Raw genomic sequence first — 26,422 nt, forward strand, 5'->3', positions numbered from 1 at the left:
TGTGGTTCCTTCTTGAGTGCTCCTTGGCCGAAATCTCCTCTACGGCATCCGTCGGTGGAATGGCCTACTTTGGGTCTGCGGCATGGGCCAGAGTGTCGCTCTGTTCGCTGCCGCTCTTCTGGGGCCTGCATTAATTGTTTCCATCAGCTTCTGGAGGTGCGAGCAGCTTCACTACGCTGCCGGGGTCTCTGTGTCACCCCTCCATTTTCTAATGCGAGGGAGGACGTGTTCTGCGCAGTCCTTGTGCAGTCTTTCTCGCCTGCACACAAGTCAGGGACCGGCCACCTCCTCCTGCTCGTCCACAAGCCAGGGGCCACGGTGCATGCATCGCGAGACACGACCCGGTCACTCCTGCTACTCTGATCTGGTGTTCGGCCAGCCGTCCCACCCTCTCAGCCAACTGTGCTTTATATTTCTGGTTGCCCTCTGGATACTTGAGTTCTGCTCTCGGGTGTACTCCAGGTGATCTCGCTAATGGACCCTCTGTTCAATGAGTCCCCTCTGCTTCATACCTGCGTCACAGGTGAGTGCCGCGGTTTACTGTCTATGCCCCTACCCAAGCCAGCCATGCTTCATCTGTGATTTCTATAGGTTTCTGGAGGCGTAAGCCGGTGTTTGGGGTCTTGTTCCTTCAGAGTGTCTCTGTTTCAGTCTTTGCGCCGGGTTACGGGGTCGCACCTCTCATCTGCAGGCCTCGGGCTGCCGCTGCTTTACTGGGGCATCATCCAGAGGGCTCTCTACCACGTGGCCTCCCCTACGGCCGGTTGGAAGTGCACAGCACAGATGCCACATGGCGCAGGGGACGGTGGGCCGCCTCGCCACACCTGCCTCTTCAGGTGAGGTCTGTTCTATTTGTTCCTGGTGCTCTGTCCACTGCCTAGCCAGGGAACGTGACTGTGCTCGCCCGCACGCAGCCCCTCTCACCTATGCATGAGCTCCTCCAGCAGTCACTCGATATGCCGTCAGCCCGGCCGCCAACAGAGCCCCTCTCTGCCTCCAAACAAAGCCTTTCACATAGATGGAGGTCGAGTCTCTGATTTTCTCCTCGTGTTCGCTGTTGCTTGATACCCCCTCGGCACGGGCGCCAATGGGGGCTTCCTCTATCTCCAAGCAGGTCCGCACACACAGGGGGTCCCCGAACTGTCACTCCCTCCAGGAGCCGCACCCGCAGGCCAGCAGGAGGACGTAACTCTGCTTATCCCGATTCACTCACACGCAGTCCTCTCTCCTGCACGCGGGCTGGGCCCAGGTTCTCGTGACGCCTCCGCCGGGGACCAAGTCTCTTGCTGTCAGTTGACGCTGCTCTCCCTTGTGACCCACAGCGCCCAGTATTCCACGGGTCACGACTGGAGGACCACCAGCCAGACCGAGCTCTTGGTGTGGCCCTATATTTTCAGGCTGATGCGTCCTGTCCGCCATCTTGGGCGGCCGCGCCTTAACTTCGGGTCGCCTTGGTTTTCTCGCTGCTGCTCTTCGCTCAGCACAGCAGGGACCACATTATGCGCATCCAGGTACAGAGGGAAGCAAACGGCACCGCAAATGGGCAGCTGATGGTAGCTAGAAGGGCAGGATTATGCACATGATGAATATCGGGCTGCCGGAACTGCGGCAGACGCTGCTAGTCGGCCATGTTCCTGGCCACGCCCCCACGATAGATATATTATTGTGACTGGTACACTTTATGGGTGTTACTTAAACTGGGAAGTGTATATGCCCCCACCCATTAGGACAAACGTTAATGGATACATTTATCAATGTATGGGGAGATCTCCCTGGAGGTCTCTCTGTGATCGGTGGGGTCTGGAATGATGTCCTAGAGCTGCAGGTTGACTGGTGGCGACCTGGTGGGAGGGAGATGGAAACCGTGACGTTCAAGTTAGGTCCAGTATTATCTGCACTGGGTTGGATTGATGCGTGAAGAATGTATTACCCCGCTGAAGCTGGCTACACATATTTTGCCAATAAATGGCTTCTTTTCTAGGCTCCACTACCTCTTTATCCCCACAGTTTACTCTCACAGAGCCTTGAAAGTTGACATTTTGCCTAGGGGGCTGTCTGATCCTTAAGCTCCACGTCAGTCTGGAGTTTCCGCCTTTCCGCTGGCGCATGTTGCCTTGGCATCCGCTGACTCTGTCCTATAAAAGAATGCTATACCGATCTCTTATGGAGCATTTTACTATTCATCTAAACACCAAGTCCTCTGGTACTTTATTATGGGAAGCTCTTAACCCCTTCGGTGCTCATGACGGAACGGTTCCGTCATGAGCGTCGGTTGAGCTGTGCTCATGACGGAACCGTTCCGTCATGACCACGCCCGCGCAAGCAGCGCTCAGCACAGCGGGGGAATCCGCCCCGCATGGAAGGGGTTAAAATGACAATTCATGTGTTTGATATTAGTTATTGACTGGCGAGCTTAAAAGCCACTCCTTGATAGCTCTTGAAACTCAGATGCATACCCTAGAAGAAAGCAGTCGACGAGGCAGTGGTAATGCTGCATGGTGTCATCTCCATTTGCTTCCGCAGCAGTATCACCAGCTGCTTCTTGACGATGCTAAACAGGCTTGGCAAGCTGCTCAGAGCTGCATTTACCAGTGGGGCGACAAATCCAGTAGGATGTTGGCCTCCCTGATACCGATTGTGTGTCACGCTAGGGGTGAGCTCCAGCAACATCCTCGGGCTGTGGCCCAAAGCTTTGCGGCATTTTATGATGTGCCAAATGCCTGTAGGAATGTGATAGATCAGTACCATACTCCCACATTTCCTGTCACATGCTGCCCGGGCACAGTTAGACGCAGTGATTACAGAGGAAGAGCTCCCCACCGCCCTGGAAAGCTCCAGGTCCTATTGCCCTATCTCTCTCTTTTTAATATTGAGGTGCAGCTCCTCATCAAACTTATGGGACAGATGCATGACTTGGTCCATCTGGCTCAGGCTGGATTCATGCCACATAGGGCATACGTCACAATATCCAACCGGTCCATAATGCATTAGCTATAGCTGATCGCTTGGGAGGTTCGGCTGCGGTACTCATGGCGGACATCGACAAAGCTTTCGACTAGGTCAGCTATACCTATTCGTCCTACTCCAGAAAATGAATTTTGGTCCATGTTTCCTCTCTTTTATATACAGATTTGACTGCCTCGGTCCGGGTGGTGAACGAGGTATCAGCACCCTTATGGGTCCACAGGGGAACGAAACAGGGGTACCCGCTGTCCTTCACCCTTGCCATGGAGTCGTCGGATGCTCAGGTGTAAGTAGTTGCAGGGGTTATCTGACAGAATTGCGCTACATGCAGATAATGTTTTGTTCTTTCTTACTAATCCACGAACCTTGGGGCCTAATATTTTACAGATTATGCAGATATTCGTTGAGACTTCCAGGCTATATATGAATGTGGGAAGTCGGTGGTATTCCCTTTGGATAGCTCAACCAGTGACATGGAGTGGATGACTGGTTTGGCACTGGCTAGACACGGCTTCAAATATCTGGGGATTTTCATCTCCCCCCCGATCCTGCGATATCATGGTCCCATAATATTAGTCCAATGTTATGACGTGTTAAAGAGAAGCTGAGGGCCTGGTCTCAGCTGCCGATCTCCTTGCTGGGTAGATCGCCATACGTTAAGATGATTTCGTTCCCACGTATGCTTTATCAGCTCCAGAATGACCCACACATTGTCCCAATATCATGGTTCAAACAGATTAATGCAATACTAAACCAATTTCTATCGGGGTAGCGCGACAATTATTTCCCTTCTTGAAAGTTTTCAGGCCACTTATTGTGGAGGAATTGCAGCCGCTGACATACAATCCTATTTGCAGCCTCACACCTCCTGATCATTAATGACTGGTGGTATTACTCTCACGACGACCCAGCTTTTGCTGCGGAGAAATGGGCGGTGGGGGACCCCCCACTCCTAGACCTCCTGTATCGTGGGAGGGGACTGAGCTTTCTTCCCCCTGCGACACGGGTAGTTATATCTCTATGGTGGCTCTCCCTTCGGCGGATGGGGTGGTGGGGGAGACTGACACTGGAGACTCCCCTGTGGCATGGTATCCTTCTTCGTCAGGCCGCCCTGCTAAAAGAGTTTAAAAAATGGGATGACATAGTGGTGTCCACATTGGGTGATGTTATACACGGTCCAGACTTGAAATCTTTCCAGGAGCTATAGGTATTTACAATTTCATCATGCCATATCTCCCTATCTATGTGATCTCCAAGAGCTGCCAGAATTTAACCCCCTGGAGGGAAAAGCTATTAAAGGGTGACTTAAGGTTACATAATATTTCACAAATCTTCCAGCCACTGATCACACATAGCACCACGACACTACCAACTTTTCAGGTAGCGTGGCAGGGAGACGTTGGTGAGGTTGAAGAGGATGACCGGACAGAGGCCCATGGGTCCCACTGCGAAGCAGCTTTCCCCTCTCCCCTTTGCCTGATACAACTCCAGTATCTCCATAGAGTCTATTACATCAGACACTGCCTGTGGCTCATGAGAGTCATTGAGTACCCAGCTTGCCTTCAGTGTGGAACAGATGAGACCACTTTCATGCACACAGTGTGGTACTGTTTGTCCTCGAGGCAGTGAGTGACATCTTGCTCGCAGAGGCCCTTTCGTGGGAGATTCCACACTAATCCTTCTCCATAGCACAGAGGGTCTTGGTGGGAACCGCTATAAACAACACCTATTATTCTTGGGGCTCGCATTGGTCAAAAGAGACATTGCTAGGATGTGGAAAGCAAACTCCCCATCATCCATAGGCACATGGAAAAGAGGTATGGTGTGTATCATTTATCGCCTCTGCTAGTGCAATAAATGCTTAGCACTACCCTCTGATAAGCCTAACTGCTTGCCCACACTACAACAAAAAAATAGAACATAAGTCTCATATACTTTTGCCTCTGTAAACCAATAAGGGTCTCTTCGACCTCTCTGCACAAAGGGTTTCCTACATCTTCCGACTATTACGATAATTCTAATTTTGTAGCCTCGGTTAATAATGTTGGGCGCGGCATATGTATTAAGTCATCCATCATTTCCTCTTTCAAGCTTCGGTGTAGGAAAGTCAATAAGGTTTGTTCAACCCAAGTTGCTTCTGGTGTCAGCCACTTAAATCAAGTAAAACAGGTTAACACGAGACCCTGTTGAATTTCACTGGGGACCTCTTCGGCGGAGCTTGTCAGATTTGTTCTCTCAAGCATGCAAAGAAAAGCCAACAGGAAGGTTGAGTAGTCCTACAAATGAAGTAGCCCAGTCCAAAGCTGCTCTGGTTAGACAGCTGATTAAATATTGTGAAAACATTTGGTGGGACGGAAGGCAAAAATAAAGAAAGAAGTGAGGTTTTGAGAATTTGCGATGGTCTTCACTCAAGTCTCGAAGAATTCCACAGGGTGCTGTCCCTCCTTTCCCCTGGGTACTCCAAACACTGTTACTGATCCAGGACCGCCCTTCGGCACCTCCACCCTGCTGACCAAAAAACAAACGTGTGTACATCTGAAGTTCATTCACTGAATCTACTCTGTGAAATGGGTCACTGGATTCTCGCACTGAAACCTGTATATTATCACCATGCATTATTTTCCGCATTCAGGGGCTTTTCTTTGATATCTAATGCCTCCATTTCACTAGCCCCAGCATAAATTGACTGGTTGTTTTGAATCTTTGCACAATAGCAGCGAAATTGATCACAAAAGGCAAGATATGTACTATAGCTATATGTACGGATTCTGCTTTTTATGACAATATTGCATAGATATCTTATGTTTTGAGAATAATGCAGTTTTTACTCGTTATAACAAGGATGGATCTGTTTGCTAATTTAAATATTGCACATATCTATAGATGTTCACTTAACTGCCTCTCCAAAGGCAGATCATCAATCTCGACCTGGGCTTTGCATAATCGAGATCTTCTCTTCAATGTACATGTGTGGTGAGGTTAGCAAAGACACATTAACAGTTTTGTTTTGTTTACCAAGGCATTAATCCTTCGAATGCTGTCTTTGTAAGAACTTTAAAATTGGAATGATGATGTTTTTTCAGATCCTCAAAGGATGGAGGTATCGCAACAGCATACAGTGGTAAAGCAATTCACTTGCCAATTTAGGGAGTAGTCATTTGCATTGACTAGCCATCTTTTTGCAGTGCCTAAAGTTTCTGAAACTACAGTATATTTTATGAAACGTTAAGGTGATAGCATTCTGGAATTTCTATATATATATCGCCTTGAAACAATATTCTGCATGTGGAAGAGGGTTTTGGTGGAAAAATCCAATTTAGGAAATTTCTTCTTGTAGGTTCTCATTTTATAATTTGCTGTGCATAGCTAATCTTAGAAATTCTTTACAGTTTTCATGTAGGAACATTCTGGGGAATCCTGAGAAGTGTGACTTTATGTTCTAATGTGTATGCACATGTAATGCACTTGGATTTTCGCCGCTTTTGACTGCGACAAAATACCTAGTCAAGCTTTTCTGATGTCCACTGGTAACCAGAGTCATAGCAGTGCTGCCAGAAATGCATGGGTGAATTTCTCTTTTGTACTGAGTGTGAACGGTTGTGAAATCATAAGATTGTAGGCCGTTTTATATTGCCGTTCAAAGAATAAATGAGATCAGACGACGGACATGAGCCTGAGTTCACGGGCGGTCCGCGGGGGGATTCAGTGAGGGCCGGCTCAGAGCCCGTAAACTCCTGCACAGCTGACTGGGGTGGGATTCGGTCCCCCAGCATCGCTTTACTTCCTGCTCTGGGCGTGAGAGGCGGAGCCAGTCCTCCCTGCGCCGCTAAAGGCCGCGTTCTCTCCCGCTGCACGGGATACAACGAGGGCCGGCTCGCTAGTAAGACTTTGTTTTCCATATTTATTACATATTGCTGCTGGATGTTATATTCAAGCCCATACTGAGCGATACAGTGACTTGGACACTGGGACTTTACCAGGGGGGCACCATTGATATTACTTCAATCTCTGTATGTGATTATTGTCAGTCTTTTTTTAAGCAGTCCGTCCCCTAATAACTTGGGCTTAGTGCTGTATTAGTTTTGTTAAACAGAATTTCGCCCTTATCATAATCATGGGAAGAGAAAGGCAATCGAGGGATATTCCTACAACTTGAAGGGGAGCGGAGATAATCACAATACATAAAAAGGGAGATGCTTCTATCCTCTCCAATTATAGACCCATCAGCCTGATCGACAATTTGCAAAAGATCTTTGCAACACAAGTTCTGGACAAACTCAAAATCTGGATAGAAGACCAGGCGATACTGTCCCCATATCAAGCAGGCTTTTGTTTTAAAATAAGTACATGCGACCAGGCTTTTAGATTTACCCTACTGATGTGGAAATATGTGCTGCTAAAAAAACAAAAACTATATGTAGCATTTGTCGATCTAAGAGCCCTGTTCGACCTGGTACCGCATGAATTGTTTTGGGGAATTATGCTTGACCTAGGTGCCCTAATCGATCTGGTAACCTTGATATCTAGACTGCATGAAGACAATTACGCTCAGGTCAGATGGGGGAAAAAATTGTGAATTAACAGATAGGATACCCATGCAACGTGGTGTGCGCCAGAGATGCGTGCTTGCTCCCACATTATTTTATTTATTTATTGATGATGTGGCTAGCAGATTATTGGACTGTAGGAACAACTCTCCCTCTATGAACGTCACGAAAGTCTCACTGCCGCTCTTTTCAGATGATTCTTTACTCATTTGCACAACATCAATGGGCCCACACATTGTAGTAGACAAAATTCTAGAATTCTGCAAGGATAGGAGTCTGGAACTTAACGTTGCCAAAACGAAATATATGGTATTTGGGTAAGCAAAAGGGAAATCACGAGTGATTAGGATTGCATGCGAAACTCTCGAGAGGGTAAAAAGATTTGAACATTTTGGGATAAGATTAAATGACTTGCTTACCTGGGAACACCAACTAGACAAGAGTCACCTTACCTTATGCCACAGATCAAAATCAATGTTAAGATACCAAAGACAGTCACGTATTCGATCATTGACCCCAGCATTAGAGTTCTATCGTGCAAAAGCCCAGAGTGGTGCTCTTTATAGAGCAGAGATTTGGGGTTATATTATTAAAATAAACTGACGATTTGTGAAAACATCTTTGCTAGATCACTTGTTTCAGTACCCATTACCAATCCACTGATCCCATTATTTTTGGACCTAGGACTGAAAAGAATAGGGGATATGGCTTTGTTGAATCCCTTAACGTACTGGTTATGTGTGTGGACAACACCCCAGCTGTCTGATTATTGTAATTGTCTAAGGTATTTCTTGAAGATCAGTGGTGCTAAAAAATTACCATCGTTCAGACATATCGCACGTTGGTGTAAATCACTGGATATGTTGGAATTGTGGGATCACCCAGAAAGGGCATGCAAAGGGGATCTACTAAAATTGAAAACAAGGTTTTGGGTGTTTGTGGGAGAGTGTTATGTTACCAAACTAACAAATGGCCATTTAACAACACAATTTTTAGGTGTCAAATCATGCCCCAGCTTTGAACCCTATCTGGACCAAATCTCACCCCCACTTGCCAAAAGTCTATACGTTAGATTTAGATATGGCAATCTACTCCTAAGGATCCCTATAAACAAGGCTGTTGGGATATCACTAGAACTATACTCAGCCTGTGCTAGAGCACAAGAATCTCAAGAACATATACTATTCTTTTGTAGTAAATACCAACTGATCCGTAGGGGGGGATACGACCGATTTGTTTAAACCTCGGAGTAAGACACTATGTAACGCCCTGAACGTCTCAGGATCGTTTAACAGACACGACAATGAGGACGCAACCACTTGTGAAGGGTTAGTTCTTTTAATGAAGGCAAATAACATACAAAGAACAAACAAAAGTTATAGTCACTGGAATCCTCCAGGCTAAGTACGTTACCAGCCCACAGCACGGATGGTCCTAACCGTCCTCTGCATATACGCCGATCCCGGCGTATGCCAACAGAGGGCAGAAATGAAATGGCCGACAATGCCAATCGGTAGGCTGTGAGGGGCACGAAGAGTGTTGGGGAGAATCGAGGAGTCAGGGAAACACCCAGCCGGGGTCTCTACCTGAAGGGAGCAGCCGATCAACCTCTTCCTCAGACTGCACCGGGACGCGGAGTCACCTCCTGGTGATGCGTCACCGATACCCCAATCACAAGCAAGACGACTGAACCGAGAGCAGCCGCTCGATCGATCCTGTGGACTTCCGAGTCTGTAACGCGGCAAACACCTCCTGGTGTGCGTTACAGCTGGCAGTCCCTGTGTCTCTGGTCGGGCTGGGAGTTACGACTCCAACCAGCAAAAGCGCCACTGCGCTTGGACTCAGCCGAGTCAAAAAGCGAAGCTCAATGGTTGACCGGTAGAGCTTCCGGGTCCTTCACAGGTGACGATGGGGCAAGACACGGCCCAGGGAGTAACGACTCGACCTACCTCCGTTCTTGCCTTACTGGAGCACCACTCCGGAACACTGCTCTTCACGAAGCAGGTACGTCGGTGTAAACACAATATCCGACAGCCTTGTACCTCCCGGTTCCTCCCTTTATAGGGCGTGTTTTCCTTGAGTTATGTAACAGCTCTCCTGTTTACATAAGGGCGTGTTTCCCTTGAGTTATGTAACAGCTCTCCTGTTTACATAAGGGCGTGTTTCCCTTGAGTTATGTAACAGCTCTCCTGTTTACATAAGGGCGTGTTTCCCTTGAGTTATGTAACCGCTCTCCTGTTTACATAAGGGCGTGTTTCCCTTGAGTTATGTAACAGCTCTCCTGTTTACATAACCTCTCAACCGCTAAGCGTCCTGGGAGATGTAGTCCGTTTTCGCTGGTTACCGTTTTCCTCCCCTCGTATGACAGGAATTCTTGACAGTACATCCTCCCTCTCAGCGGCTCCCCACGGGTCCAGCGCTGGCAGGAAAACGCCGATGGAACAAGGAGACCAAGCGCGGAGCATGAACCCCTTCAGCCGGTTCCCATGAATGCTCCTCCGGGCCATAGCCTTTCCACGCAACCAGGTACCACAGCTTCCCCCTGCGCCATTTGGACGCCCGTATGCCCGACACTTCATACTCCACCTCCGACTCCACGCATACCGGCCTAGGTGTCCCAGACGGCTTGGAGGGTGCTGGTTTGAGCAATGATACATGAAAGACAGGGTGTATCCGCAATGACTGGGGCAAGCACACCTTCACGTTCACGGGACCCATACACTTGGTAATTCGATAGGGGCCCATGTACTTGGGATGGAACACACCGTTCTTTCGAAACCTCATGTTTCTTGTGGATATCCAGACGTAGTCTCCAGTGCGGTACAGTGGCCCGGGCCTTCTCTTCCTATCTGCCGCAGCCTTGTATCTTCTCTTGGCCTCTATTAGGACAGCCCTTGAGCGCATCAACGTGTCTTTTATGTGTGCCACCCTGTCCGCTGTGGCGGGAATCCTGTCCTCTCTGAACGGATGTAGAAATGGCAAGAACCTGGGATGTTGGCCATAGTTGCTATAGAACGGAGATGACTGTGTGGAGCTGTGAGTGGCGTTGTTATAGGCTATCTCTGCAACCCATAGCAAGTCGACCCACATTCTTTAGGAGTAGTGACGCCAATTCCCCGGCCGTAGGGACTCTCTTGCAGGGGATGAAGTGCCCCATTTTCGTCAAGTAATCCACCACCACCAGTATTGCCGTCATCCCCTGGTCTACCGGTAGGCCCACCACGAAGTCCAGTGATATGCTATCCCATGGTCTTTCCGGGGTCGGAAGTGGATGTAAGAGCCCTTGGGTTCGGCCATGGTCGGCCTTCATGGTAGCACACGTAGGACACTCCTGTCCCCACCTCCTGACATCCACTCTCATGGTTGGCCACCAGAAATGCCGTCCCATGCTAGCCACCGTTTTTTCAAAGCCCAAATGACCTGCGCATGGAGAGTCATGGCACCAGATGAATGCTTGTTTCCTTAGCCTAGGCGTGGGTATCAATAGGCACCTGCCCTTCAGGGGTATCCCGTCCTTCAGCTGCCATTCTCTGTGACTGAGGAGCCACCTCCGCCATGCGAATGACCTGATCCCTCTCTTTATTCCCCTCAGGAAAGTATCCGGTTGGATAACCCCCAATACCATCCTCGGGGAAATGATGGAACGCTCGGTCGCAGGCAATGGTTCCTTAACTGCAGATTGACGGGACAGGGCGTCCGCCTTCCGGTTTTCCGTCCCCGGCCGAAATGTGATGCGGAAGTTGAACCCCGCAAAGAAGATCATCCACCGCAGCTGCCTGGGAGAAAGGTGTCTAGTGGCCGTCATGAACTGTAGGTTCCGATGGTCCGTGTACACCGATACCACATGTCTTGCCCCCATCAACCAATGCCTCCATTCGGTGAAGGCGTCCTTGATTGCGAGAAGCTCCTTCTCCGCAATATGGTAGTTGCGTTCGGCGTCGTTGAGTTTGCGGGACATGTACGCAACGGGATGAAGCACCCCTGTGTCGTGGTTGCGTTGGGACAAGATAGCCCCCAGCGCCACATCCGACGCGTCCGCTTCCACCACGTAGGGGAGATCCGGACCGGGGTGAGCCAACACCGGCGCCTTACCAAAGGCGCTTTTCAGGGCCTCAAAGGCTTTGTTCGCTTCAGGGGACCAGACAAACTCCTTGGACTTCCTCAGTAGCTGTGTGATTGGGGCCACCACTCCTGAAAATCCATCTATAAACCGCCTGTAAAAGTTGGCGAAGCCAATGAAACTTTGGACGTCCTTCACGCTTTGGGGCACCGGCCATTCTTTCACCGCCTTGATCTTTCGTTCTGCCATCTCCTGTCCCTCTGGACTCAGCATCACTCCGAGGAATTCCACGGATGTGACGTGGAAGTCACACTTGCTGAGTTTACAAAACAGCATGTTTTCCCTCAGCTTTTGGAGCACAGCTTTGACGTGGTGTACGTGCTCCTCCACACTGGACGAATAGATGAGGATGTCGTCGATATATACGACCACGTAGATATCCAACTCCTCTCTGAATACCTCATTCAAAAAGTACTGAAAGGCTGCCGGGGCGTTGCACAGACCGAACGGCATGACGAGGTACTCAAAAAGGCCGAACCTGGTCTTAAAGGCGGTCTTCCACTCGTCTCCGTCCCTCATGCGCACCAGATGGTAGGCCCCTTTCAAATCCAACTTGGTGTAGATACGAGCTTTCTTGACCTGTTCCAGAAGTACACTGATGAGAGGCAAGGGGTACCGATTTTTTATGGTTATCGCATTCAATGCCCTAAAGTCCACACAGGCTCTCAGCTCCCCATTAGCCTTCGGGATGAAGAAGAGTGGCGAGGCGGCCGGAGACTTGGACGGGCGGATGAATCCTAGCTTGAGGAGTTTATCCAGGTACCCCCGGAGATGCACGTTTTCAGGCTCCGTCAGGGCATACAGCCTGCCGCTGGGAACGCTGGCCCCTGGCACCAGGTCGATCTGGCAGTCAAACTGTCTATGTGGTGGTAGCACTTCCGCCTTCACCTCATCAAATACATCCTCAAAACTGTGATAAGCCTGGGGGAGAGCCACATCTTTTTCTGCCGCTGTAGCCACCGTCTGACTCCCGCTCTCATCTGCGTCAAGGGATTCCGTTCTTATTCCACAATGCAGGATGCAATACGGTGACGTCATTTCGATGCGATGTGTTGGCCAATCCACAAAGGGGTTGTGTTTCTGTAGCCACGGCAATCCCAATATGACGCCATATTGGGGCGCTCGGATGATGTTAAAATCGATTTGTTCCAAATGGTTCCTCCCATATCTCATCGGAAGGACCCCCGTGTGCTGTCCGATGGGCCCCGTCACCAATCGCCTTCCGTCTACCGCATAGACGTCTTCGGGTACTGCTTTGGGAAGAAGCACTAGCCCTAGCCTGCATGCCTCGTTGTGGTCCATAAACATGCCAGTGGCCCCTGAATCCACCATGGCCACAACGGGTATCCACTGGTCATGCACTCCCACGTGCACCGTGATAAACAGGTGTCGTTGTCCCTTAGTGACCGAGTTGGAAAGTGAAGGGATGGATGAGTGACTCCGAGATGCCCCTTCTCTGGTCTTGGAGTCCTCTAGTTTTCCGCCGGTATGTCCACCACGGCTGTTACCGACCGGTTGGCCCGATAACGTGACGTCTTCGGTTTGGCAGGGCATTCACGTACGTAGTGGCCTTTTTTGCCACAATATAGGCACAATCCTTGTTTACGGCGTGACTCTTTCTCCGTGGCTGTGAGGCTCGCTCGTATTGCGCCGATGTCCATGGGTTCTCCCTTGGATGCGGTGGAAGTTTCAGGACTTCCCACCGTCACATAGGATGGAAGGGATTTTCCTTTTCTCCCATGATCCCCCTTTCTTTCACTTAGCCTATGTTCCAGCCGTAATACCAGGTTGATAAGGCCCTCACATGTCTTGGGTTGAGGGTCAATATGAGCCACGGCGTCCTTGAGCTCATCGCACAGCCCTTGATGGAAGAGCGCCGTCTGTTTAGCAACAGGCCACTTGGTTTCCGCAACCAGCCTTCGGAACGCGTTGAGATACTGCACCAGGTCGTTGGATCCCTGTCTCAACTCAAGCATTTCACGGTCCGCCGTGTACGAGTCAGCCCTTCTGTCAAATACCTTCAGGAATTCCTCGCGAAAAGCACCCCAATCACATAAGAGGGGGTCATCCCTGCTCACCAGAGGTACGGCCCATTGTGCCGCGTTTCCAGCCAAATAGGATATAAGGAAAGCCACACGAGCCTGACTCGTGGGGAACGCCTTTGGTTTGCATGATAAATGTAGCGCCACTTGTGTGAGGAATACCTGCACTGTGTTAGGATCCCCACTGTACCTCTCTGGTGTTGCCAAGGGGATGGCTACCGGCATTTCCACTACTACCGCAGGGGTCTGGTTCGTGAGGGAGGTGCTGGGCGTGAGCGGGTCCAATTGGATAGCATCCAGTCTGGCTTTTACATCGGCTGTTTCTTGCCTAGAGGCAGCCACTTCAACTTGCATGGCCGCTAAAGCAGCCAGCACATCATCAAGTGTTGCCATGTCTGTTATCGACCGGGAGACAGTTAGTGTTAATAAGGTCGGATATTTTGTAACGCCCTGAACGTCTCAGGATCGTTTAACAGACACGACAATGAGGACGCAACCACTTGTGAAGGGTTAGTTCTTTTAATGAAGGCAAATAACATACAAAGAACAAACAAAAGTTATAGTCACTGGAATCCTCCAGGCTAAGTACGTTACCAGCCCACAGCACGGATGGTCCTAACCGTCCTCTGCATATACGCCGATCCCGGCGTATGCCAACAGAGGGCAGAAATGAAATGGCCGACAATGCCAATCGGTAGGCTGTGAGGGGCACGAAGAGTGTTGGGGAGAATCGAGGAGTCAGGGAAACACCCAGCCGGGGTCTCTACCTGAAGGGAGCAGCCGCTCAACCTCTTCCTCAGACTGCACCGGGACGCGGAGTCACCTCCTGGTGATGCGTCACCGATACCCCAATCACAAGCAAGACGACTGAACCGAGAGCAGCCGCTCGATCGATCCTGTGGACTTCCGAGTCTGTAACGCGGCAAACACCTCCTGGTGTGCGTTACAGCTGGCAGTCCCTGTGTCCCTGTGTCTCTGGTCGGGCTGGGAGTTACGACTCCAACCAGCAAAAGCGCCACTGAGCTTGGACTCAGCCGAGTCAAAAAGCGAAGCTCAATGGTTGACCGGTAGAGCTTCCGGGTCCTTCACAGGTGACGATGGGGCAAGACACGGCCCAGGGAGTAACGACTCGACCTACCTCCGTTCTTGCCTTACTGGAGCACCACTCCGGAACACTGCTCTTCACGAAGCAGGTACGTCGGTGTAAACACAATATCCGACAGCCTTGTACCTCCCGGTTCCTCCCTTTATAGGGCGTGTTTTCCTTGAGTTATGTAACAGCTCTCCTGTTTACATAAGGGCGTGTTTCCCTTGAGTTATGTAACAGCTCTCCTGTTTACATAAGGGCGTGTTTCCCTTGAGTTATGTAACAGCTCTCCTGTTTACATAAGGGCGTGTTTCCCTTGAGTTATGTAACCGCTCTCCTGTTTACATAAGGGCGTGTTTCCCTTGAGTTATGTAACAGCTCTCCTGTTTACATAACCTCTCAACCGCTAAGCGTCCTGGGAGATGTAGTCCGTTTTCGCTGGTTACCGTTTTCCGCCCCTCGTATGACAGGAATTCTTGACACACTATCAGGTTGCCTATAAAATCCTAAAAACAGATACGTCTGACCAAATAGTGTTCGCAGTAAGTCGCTTCTTATTCCTTTTTTGGGTCAACCACCAGAGGTTTTTAACTTAGATTGTAATGGCTCTTATCACAATAGAACCAACGTGATTATGAAGACGATGAATACTGGAATAGATGAATTGTGTTTTCATTATAAGAGTGTCTTTAAATATATTTTTAAGTGGTGTTAGTTCTTAAATGGAAGGTTATTAACTAGAAGCATCTAGTTTTAATGTTTTTATTCTCGTTTTATTCACAGTTTAGTTGTTTATGTAATTTATGAACTTTATTCACTTGTTTGGATTGGAAGACAACGGATTTTCTTTTTGCATACTTTGATGGTTTAAAACAAAACAACCGAATAAAGTTATTACTACTACTATATCCTAAAATCAATACCTTTCCTGCATGTTTTAAAGCAGTATGGTAATCTGCTGTGTTGTAGTTCTAATACCTAGGCATTTTTGGTGACTCAGCCGTGGCTATTCGTTTTCCTTACCTTTGAAAATTTTGGTTTATGATTCTTGAAACTCAGACCTTTACGTTTGGCAATTGTAATTTACAGGTTTTAGTGAAAGTGCTCATAGACTAAGTGCTAAGGTTCTACCTGTTAAATGACTGCACTGCACTGTTAACACACTCAGGAGATACGAGGGTACAGTTAATTAAAAAATACATCAATTATAATTTACAAATAATCCTACAATGTCTAATTGAACTTCAATATTTGTCTGTCATAAAACGTTTCCCCATAGTGTATTCTTGGTGCAACGCATTGGGCTATGATATTATCAAGGAAGGGTTGTAATATTTAAACCTTTGTCATTACAGGTCAAGTGGTTTGTCCCCAGACGAATGGCTCAGAAGCTGGTGATAAAACAACAAGTGAAGAACAAGAATCATCTGGACAGAATCTCTTAAAGTCCATGCTTGTGATAAGTGGTGGTGAAGGATATATTGATTTCAGAATGGGTAAACAAATGAACTTCAAGCACCCTTTTTAAACCTAAAGTTGTTTTCTCTTGGCAGCAAGATTTTAGACAGTCCGCTGTTCTATTTGTTCTCAAGCTTAGTGCCAAACTGTGTTAAGAGTAAAGAGTTTCATTTCTGCATGGATTTAAAAGATTTTGGTAGGCATGGTGCACACTCTGCGGAACAAAGATTTTTCACAATGCCATTAAATTTAGTAAAAGCTCCCTGCAAACATTGAAGGTCTTTTTGATACTGTGAGGCGCATTATAAAAACAGCTTGAAAATTGGCATTGGCTTTTGTGCAAGCAAAGTAGCCTGCTCCTATTGCAGTCATCTGCTTCAGGGTGCCCAGAATTCAATGACTCCGTACGCCACCTGGCACCCTGGGACATAAGAGCTGTGGCAATTTAGATTCTAGATGCAGTGTTTTGTTTTTTTAAATGGTTAGGCTTTGAAATAAGCAAGGCCAATGCATCTTCACTGGTCTGAAACTGACCAAATAGTTTAGAGCACCTTCTACCTTCTTTGGCAGCTAAAGAAACCACCCACTGCATGCTTCAACTACACTATTCCACACTGCATTATGTCTTTAATCACCTGGTGATTAATTAATCTAGTATTGGATGAACAGCAAGAAGTGTAACACTATGAAGAGCCAAAATGTCTATGCCACGCTTTCCAAAATTCATTGATTTTCCATTACAAAGCAAACACAAACTCAAATTCTACATCTAACGTAGTGGCATTGCAGGGCCAGTGTCAAATACCTCAATGAAACAAATCATTCTTACCCTCTGAGACAAAGCTCCATTCTTTAATCTTGATCCTATTCATCGCAGTCAAGTGTAACTTCATCAGGAAAGATGATTGATGCTTGTCAGCTGAGGATTGATCCCCTATCCTACCGGACATATTTCTATGATATTTGGGCTCATCCCCCAGCCTTCTCTTTGTTCCCCCACTGTTGCATCAATATTCACCTACTTCTGCTGTTGTCTTTATTCTCCTCCTTGCACTGCTGCATCAGTGCTTGTCAATATGACCTCAGTTAGTCTTGTGAGCTTACAATATAAGGACATAAAACATATTGCTTCCAAAGATAGAAATCTACAAAGAACAAGATCCCTGCATGTAGTATCATTGTTCTTTGGCTGCCATTCTGTCATCTCCAAAATTGGAAGTGTGAATATCGAGGATCCATTGGCTGACAGGCTCGCTGAACCCCTGTAACAATGGCATCTATAATTGCTATCGGTAATGACCTTGTTTATAAAACGGAAAAGAGTTTGCTGCTTTAAAAATCAGGTGTAGGTGGTTGTATTTCTACATCCATGATATGAAATTGTTTCCTCGAATGTGGCAGAGGAATGATAGAGATCCATTAAACATTGCATTTAGTATATGTGTTTCTGATAAATAAATCTATCCACAGATTACTCACCTTTAAAAGATGCCCAGATATCAGACAGGATTTGGCAAATGTGTTTTCAGCATAGCACCTGTACACCGGTAGGTAATATCATGCAGCTCCGTGTCGACCCCGTTCTACCCTGGAATTAGGTGCGGCTGCAAACAAGCACCAATCAAGCACTGTAACAGCAGTTCCTTCTTTCTGCACCATTGGATGTGAATCCAGAACTAGCTCCTAACTTTTTCTTTCCAATTGATTATTCTTTTGTCTTTTCCAGTTTGTGAGGGAAAACACCCTCTCCTAAAACACCAGGGTTTAAAACTTGCTGGGACTGTCTCAAACACATGTCTCTGGTATTTGGGAGCAGGTCACAACTCCAAGTCGTGCAAGGAGTATGCACTCAAACGCAATTCAGAATCCCAAGGGAATCTTTCAGAATTCTTCCAGGTTTCAGAGGAGAATGCAAAAGATCTGCAATGGTGGCTGCTCAGTTATATTTGGACCAGCGGCAGACCCTCTCCCTACCCCATCGAAAGCTGACGATGGTGACAGAGGCATCATTACTGGGCTCAGGGTTATCTTGAAGAGGCGGAGACCAGAGGACTCTGGTATTTGATGGAGACCCGCCTCCACATCAACCTGTTGGACTTGCAGGCCCTTCTCTTTGCGTTGAAACCATTCCTGCCATCCATTCAGGAGCGGCTGGTTCATGTCCTCACGGGTAACACCACCGCCATGTGGTATTGCAACAAGCCAGAGAGGAGTGTGCAGAGGGGGTTAGGGTGGGGTAAGGGTGCATTCCTTGGGCCCTGTGCCAGGAGGCCCTACCCTCTAGACCACCCCCAGTATCTGACCCTCAACTAGCAGCAAATAATTATAACCAATGGCTTACAGATACCTTAAATCAAGTAGCGCCTCTAAAAAGAGTGCGGTCTAATCGTGCAACACCATCAGCCCCATGGTTCTCCGAACTGATAAGAATAGAGAGACAGAAATGCCGCAATCTAGAAAGGCGTTGGTGAGTCAACTATGACAACAACGACAAAGAAAGATACAAACAAGCGCTATCAGACTACAGGAAAACGCTAAGACAGGAAAAAAGCAAATATTTCTGTGAACAGATAGAAAGAGCACAGAATTCCAGTAAGCAACTATACCAGACCGTGGCTACATTAACAACGATACCAACAGCCAATATCACTGAAACCTCCCAAGACCTTTGCAATAAAATGGCCGACTTCTTCAGGACCAAGGTAACTGAAATTTTCGATAAATTTAACAACATCACGAATGAGGAATTGTCAGACGACACCAAGAACATAGAACTTACGTCCTCATCTCTGAACGAATTTATCCCCCCATCACTAACAGAAATAAAAGACCTCATTAAAACCACTATGTCAGGATCCCCTCTTGATCCATGCCCACCAACCATTATCAAAATAACATCTGATGTAGTAGCACCAATCCTGGAGAACATCTGCAGCACCATTTGTGAGACAGGAACATATCCCCAAAATTGGAAAACCGCAATAATAAAGCCTCTATTAAAGAAACCAACTCTTAACACCTTGGAATTAAAAAATTACCGCCCTATAGCAGCTCTCCCTTACCCATCAAAAATTCTTGAAAAAGCCATAAACAAACAGCTGGCCAACTACATTGATCAAAATAACCTGTTGGATAACACCCAGTTCGGGTTCAGAAGAGGACATGGAACAGAGACAGCGCTCATCAAGGCCTCTGAAGAGATCAGACAGATCATGGACCAGGGCGGTTCGGCTGTTCTGATCCTGCTAGATCTATCAGCGGCCTTTGACACGGTCGATCATAACATCCTGATCGACCGTGTCAAAGCTATGGGCATAAAGGGCAGGGCTGTGGAACTTCTGACCTCTTTCCTAGCCAATAGAGAACAGTCAGTGAAGATGGGGAACTTCTATTCACCAACGTTCGTGCTGCCATGCGGAGTCCCCCAGGGATCCTCGCTGAGTCCGACACTTTTCAACATCTATGTGTCGGACCTGGCGAGGATCATTAAAACCCATGGAATGGGAGTGACTTCGTACGCCGACGACACCCAGTTGGTGTTGGCAGTACATAAGAACGGGATTGAAGTAGCAGCCAACTTTCAGACCGGTATGAGAGCCATTAGTCACTGGATGGACAATAATTGTCTAAAACTAAACACCGATAAGACCGAGGTAATGGTGTTTGGAGACCTAAAACCATCTTGGTCTCCGATCTGGTGGCCATCGGAAATGGGCAATCCACCTATCCCAGTTTCTAAGGTCAGAAACCTAGGAGTGTTGTTCGACAACAAACTAAGTTTCACCAATCACGCCAACGCAGTGGTCTCCTCTTCCTTCTTCACGCTACGGAAGGTGAAAAAGCTACTACCCTACCTACCACTGTCTGCAGGGAAAACCCTGATGTCCTCCTTGGTGTTATCCAAGGTGGACTACTGCAACGGGCTTCTGCTGAACGCCCAGGAGCAGGTCCTCAAAAAGCTACAAATGGTGCAGAACGCCGCGGCGCGAATCCTGACCAGAACACCCAAGTTTGCACCGATTTCATCAGTCATTTACCAACTTCACTGGCTCCCAATAAAAAAGAGAACCAAATTCAAGGCTCTGTGCATTATATACAGAGCACTGAACAGCCAAGGACCCGACTTCTTTAGGGAATCACTGCAGCTGTACGTTCCCAAAAGAGCGCTAAGATCAGCCTCATCCGCTTCACTATGCATTCAACGAGTGAGAACAGTCACCTGGGGAGACAGACGCTTCATGGTGGCCGCCTCGAGGCTCTGGAACTCCTTGCCCCATCACATAAAAACCAGCCCCTCACTATTGCTCTTCAGAAGGCAAGTGAAGACATGGCTATTCACTCAATAATGCACAGGACGTGCCTCCTTGTCTGCCCAGCGCCGAGACACCATTTATGGTATTTGTTCGCGCTTTAGAAATTTAGAAATAAATAAATAATAAATCTGAGACTTGCTAAATCGTTAGGGCATTTCAGTGATCGTACAACACCTAGCAGGATCTTTAAACACTAGAGGGAATAAATACAGCTCGCAATGCCTAGTGGATCACAAATGGCAGTTACACAGCAAGGTGCCACAAGGCATCTTCCAGCAGTGGGAAGAACCCTGACTGGACCATTTTATCACTTTTGTGAACATGCAGTGTCAACACTTTTGGGCATTGGCGTTTCCGAAAGGGGGGGGGGGGGGGTGCGCCTGTGTCTGTGTCCCTATGTCCCTGTGACTGTGTCCCCCTCTCTCCTTTCTGGCTAGAGTAGAGCACTGGGACTATAGGAGGCCTTTCTGCCTCTCCTGCGCCTTGTTCTGAAGGAGCTCAAGAAGGACTGGGCCTCAGTCAACATGGAGTGGAAAGGAATGCGTGGTTCCTGGAACTTCTGAGAATGAGCGTCTGTCCTCTGATCAGGCTACTACTTCAGGAGGCTCTTCTGTCTCAGTAGCATCGCAGGGTTCAGAACATGGGCATGTACAATCTTCACCTCCGTGCATGGATATTTAGGAGTTGCAACTGAATGCATTCCATCCCACTCCCGAAGTTGTGGATGTCATCCTTGCTGCCAGTGTCCCTCTAATTACTCTATCAACACCGGACACATTTGTGACCTGGTGTAGCACCAACAATACGTACCTGTTACACGCCTAACTGTTTGATGTCTTGCTGTTTGTTTAATGTCTGGCCCAACAAGGACTTGCAGTGGGCACTGTTAATGGGTATATGTTGAGCGTTTTTTGTGTATACCGCACCAACCATCCTTATTCAAATCACCTTTTGTGATGTGATTTGTAAACGGTTTAATCCATGTGTTTCCTCCTACATCATTAGTTATGCCGTAGTGGGACCTTGATTTGTTCCTTGCTTTTCTTATGTGCAGCCCTTTTGACCTGTTGAACAGCTGTCCTGTACATCTCCTGATCCCGAAGAATGTCTTTCTCATAGTGATTATGTCTCCCTGTCTGGAGAGACTGGAGAAGTACTGGGCAATTATGACAGTTTAGTCCAGTTCCCAGGACGTATGGAATCTCCTCTGTACCTAACTCTACAAACAGAGCGAGATCAGGAGATGCCTGAAACTGTGGATACCAGGTCCTGTGATACTTCTCCTTAAATATTGGATTGGCCCTATGGCGAATGGAAATTACCACTGCCACAAGTAAGCTGACTCCTCATACATGAGATTATACATACCCATTTCTTCCCTTGTATATGTACCTCAAGTATGCTTTATACTGCGGTTCTATGATGGGAACTTCATGATTTCTTGCTTTGTTTTCTTCTTTTCTGTTACTCTTCTCTTTTGCAACTTATAAAACTTAATGAAGAAAAAGAGCAGCCTTTCCACCAAAGGTTGTAACACCCTCTCATGTTGGTCAGTCTACACGTTTCAGATATTCTTCACCCCACCTTTACCCTCAAAAGAGGAGGAGAGACTCCATTGTTTGAACCTCAAACGGGCCCAGAGCTTTTCAATTTATCATACCAAAGATGGGTGAACATTCAGCTCTTCATGAGGTTCTCTGGGGGAAAAGAAAGCCAACACAGTGCAAAAAAGGAATTTGTCCAGGTGGGTAGTCCTATGCATTAAGGTCTGCTACATATTGGTCAACAACCAGCCTTCAGAAGGCTAGAGTGCCCATTCCACCTCGGCCAAGCTGCTACCACTGCGCTGACACGTGAAGTGCCTGTCCTGGATCGTTGGCAGGCCTCAAAGTGAGCATCAGTGCATTTGTTGATGAAGTATTAATTCCTTGACAGCAACGTCGAACAAGAAGTCTATTTTGACTGTGTAGTATCTTTTGTTGTGAGTCATTCCACAGATCCACCAAATTTGAGGAATCTGAGGTTAGAAGTATTCATCCAAAGAACACGTGTGTGGAATGCCTTTTTTTTCCCTCTAAGAAGTTGCCAAATTTAAGATCCGCTTGCTGGAAATAATAGTTTGTTTTGAACTCCACGCCTGAGGGCATGGACGGTGTCAAGAAAGAATCTGACATAATCCTGCTTGGGTAGCACGTACATGCAGCTCCAGCCATCACTTGCAGGGCATGACCGTATCAGCTCAGAGCTGCACAACACTATCTACCAGCACCAAGGCTATTCTGAAAAAAGGTCTGAATCCAGTCTGGCACCCGGAGATATCCTAAAGGTGTGGAATCTGCTGTTTGATTGAGTATCCACCACAAAGAGTGTTAACAAAGGTAAAGAACTAGTTTGTGTGAATCAGTTACTTCAACATTCTTTAAATACGGTGGTGTGGTCTATACATTTAAAAGCAATATTTATTCATAAATAGCTTGTATATGTTATGACTGCTGTGTCCATATGACTCTGGGAAAGAGAATAGTTTTGAAAAATGAATTTCTTCTCAAAGTGGCATAGCCCATGGTCTCACTACAAGTCTTTGCAGTGGTAATAAAGGATAGAAGTGCAGTTGGTAATCTTACTGCATGTTTGTGCTACATACAGTGCATTTGTGCTGCAGATTAGCCATTCAGTGTGTGAGTGGATAACTGTCAAACAAGGCCCACCTTTTTTGGCTTCTTTCTCTCTTGGCTTGTTTTTTGCTTCTGTAAAAATGGAGCTGTGGCCCACATTTAGTGAACATTTGGGATTTACACAGAGCTCTGCCTACAACTGTGCTTTTTTACTGCATTTTTGTGTTACATGTAAGCTGAACTAGGTTTTGAGGGCAAATTGTTGCTTGACTGTGTGGGATATGGAATTGGGGAGGCACAAGTGCAAGGCCTGCAACTATGTACTGTTGGTGCGTCCTGTAGTTTTTTCCGCCATGATCACCCTGGATTCCTTGCATTTTTGTGGACATATTTTGCTGGTATTATGACTTAGGGGTTTCGGACACTGCCATTCATTTACACAGTACGTGTGCTATGGCTCTAAAATGGTGCTGTTAAAATTGTTTTCATCCAATAGGACTATTTAATTTTCCTGTAAGACCGTGATAGATGATGAAGAAACTGTTAAATTTCCCTCTGTGATCTTACTCCTGCTACATATATGGTAAAAATATAACTGACAGGAGCACAACTGTTCTCTGGCTCGGTTGCAGTTTAAAAGCACTGTAGTGACTTCTGGTAAGAAATGCACTCCAACATCTTCTAGTACCAATTTTCTTACCAGTGCTATGGTCGCTTTGAACAGTGAGAATGTCACTAACGAACAAAAATCAAGTGCCACACAGCATGCACTATCTGGGGCAAGGAGTAATACTACCCTTGCAATGGCATTGGTACCCATTGTTCCACCAAGGTTGTTAAAGTCAGTCATCATCATAATCTTTATTTCGATTTCCAGGATCATAAAAGTGCATTCACATAAAATCTTTTTCCACATTCACCAAAATTATCCAATAAAACCAAAGCGTATATACATATATAAGTGAATTAATAATCGTTTGTTCTCAAGACAAATATACTTAATTAAAAAGTTTAAAAAATCGTTTGATATCATTATTTGCTCTATTTTTTTTTTTTTAAGTTAGGTTTAAGCCATAGCTGTTTAAAAAGATCAATGTTAATCAAATAGCTATCTATGTATTATGATGTTTTCATGTATGGCAACAAGGTGGGCTATGTGTTATATTTCTTACAAGTCCTAAGCTATGAAATAGTACAAATACGCATAAAGTGCCATGTAATAATAAACACCACTTTTACCAAACATATTTTGGAAATAATTGGAATGAAGTTGGGCTTTGCTAATCTATCATTTTTAACCCTACTTGTTGCGCTACATCTTGTTTACTTAATTGACTAATATATTATGTGGCCCCTAGGGATAATATGCATTTTTTTGCTTATTACCCACATCCAGCCCAAATATTTGGCAACCGATATTACACCCTCCTCGCTTCTGTTTGAGTACAGTATTCTTAGTGTAGTATTGCTGCTCCTAGTGCCCATATTTTTACATAATAGGTTTAACCATTTTTTCCGTGGGGCCTCATAGGCGGGGCAAACAAAAAGTATATGCAAATAAGTCTCCATTTGCTCTACACATAGTTGAGATCCACTGTCATCTGTGTTGTACCATTTGTGTGTGAAAGACTTTAATGGTAGAGTGCCCACCCGAAATTGATAGTAGTCTTCTATCTGAGGGCTTGGAAATCGAACGCAATATAGTTCGTACAGGGGACTAGATTTGAACTCTAAAAATCTACCTGTCAATGATGAGTACTATTTATGTCAGTTACAGTCATAGTCTGGTATAGCTCTTTCACTTCCCTTTTTGAGAGAAAACCTTGGCTCATGGTTTCCTCCCATAGGTGTCTCAAACCCATTGTTACCAGTGTGCATTTAACTATTTGCAGCCAGCTGATCTTTTGTGTGCTGTCAGCCTCCCGGACGTCCTTAAGTGCTACAGCATAATGTGCTAGCTATGGGGTAGTCCGTAGTCTTCGCCAGTATGTTATTGGGCGGAATCTCGCTACCTCATCCAGTGTTTTACTTCCTAGATCGTAGTACAAAGGCTTTAAAGAGGTATTTTGCAGAAAACCTGTGATATCTCTTAAAAACTTATTTTGGGCTGAGACTAATGGTGTCAAATTTTCGAAGCCCCATAGTTCCGAACCATAAAGTATTGAGGCCATAACTTTGGTATTATAAATCTTTAAGGCAGGACTAATTGGCTTTGTAAAGGATGTTTTGTGTTCTTTCACCAATGCGCCTGCCAATTGATGAGGTTTTGAGGCCATAGTTTCGGTCTGGGCTTTCCAAGTAAGTTTTTTTAGCTAAGGTAGCCCCTAGATAATTAAAAACATTGGTCTGTTTGAGGGGGTCGTTATTTAGACATACATTGCCCTTGATTGCCCGATGCTTGTGTAAAACCATAATTTTGGTTTTATTCGCATTCATCACTAGGCCTTGCACCTTACAAAAATCTTAAAAATGCAAAAGTGCTTGCTGCAGGCTGCTCTGTGTTTTAGAAATGAGGAGCGTGTCGTCTGCGAACATGAGCAATGGTATTTTGATAACTGCAAGGACCGTAGCATCTGTTGGATGGGTCGAAAAAACATTTGCTACCCCATTCAAGAATAAAGAAAATAAAGTTGGGGCCATGGCGTATCGTTGGCGAAGCCCCTTAGATACGGGAAATCGGGCTGTAATGTTACCCTGTGCACCCCATCGCACCTGTGAAAAGTTGTCCTCATGTAGTCTGACAATTATAGATAATAGATTTGATGGGATTCCTAGGTTCATAAGGACCATCCAGAGCTTTTTCCTTGAGAGCAGGTCGAACGCAGATTTGAGGTCCACGAAGGAAGCATAGGTAGTGCCTTCGGTAATCACTACAGTGCGCCAATATATTAATATTAAACGGAACACCTGTTCAATGTTGCTAACGTGGGCACGAAAGCCTGCCTGTAAAGGTGTTAGTATGTCATTTGTTGTGATGCAATCCTGCATTTTTGCCAGCACTAATCTTGCCACCACCTTTTGTATTGAGTCGATCAGGCTTATGGGCCTATGATTGCATGGACTTGAACGGTCACCTTTTTTTAAAACTGGTATGATCTCTGCACCATCCCAGGAATCGGGGATGGGAGCTTCACTGGCTACTGCCTTGGCTAAGATCTGTATATATCATTGCCAGATATCCTTTTCATGCAAAAATAGATCCGCTGGGATACTATCTAAACCTGGAGCTCTACCTCCCGTAACTGTCCCCAGCGCTGCTCCTACATCAGAAATATC

The 26,422-nt window shown here is 46.6% G+C and overlaps 1 protein-coding gene across 3 annotated transcripts in view; it reads left to right on the forward strand.

Annotated features, from left to right (window-relative positions):
• Positions 1-26,422, forward strand: part of SPAG9 (sperm associated antigen 9) — a 1,633,747-nt gene that overhangs the window by 1,579,077 nt on the left and 28,248 nt on the right. For all 3 annotated transcript variants that reach the window (XM_085617154.1, XM_085617155.1, XM_085617156.1), the window contains one exon: positions 16,116-16,256. In XM_085617154.1, coding sequence (XP_085473280.1) covers positions 16,116-16,256 — 141 coding nt within the window. The remainder of the gene's footprint in view (positions 1-16,115; positions 16,257-26,422) is intronic.

Source organism: Triturus cristatus, chromosome 7, assembly GCF_964204655.1.
Source record: "Triturus cristatus chromosome 7, aTriCri1.1, whole genome shotgun sequence".
In the NCBI taxonomy this organism is placed as follows: domain Eukaryota; kingdom Metazoa; phylum Chordata; class Amphibia; order Caudata; family Salamandridae; genus Triturus; species Triturus cristatus.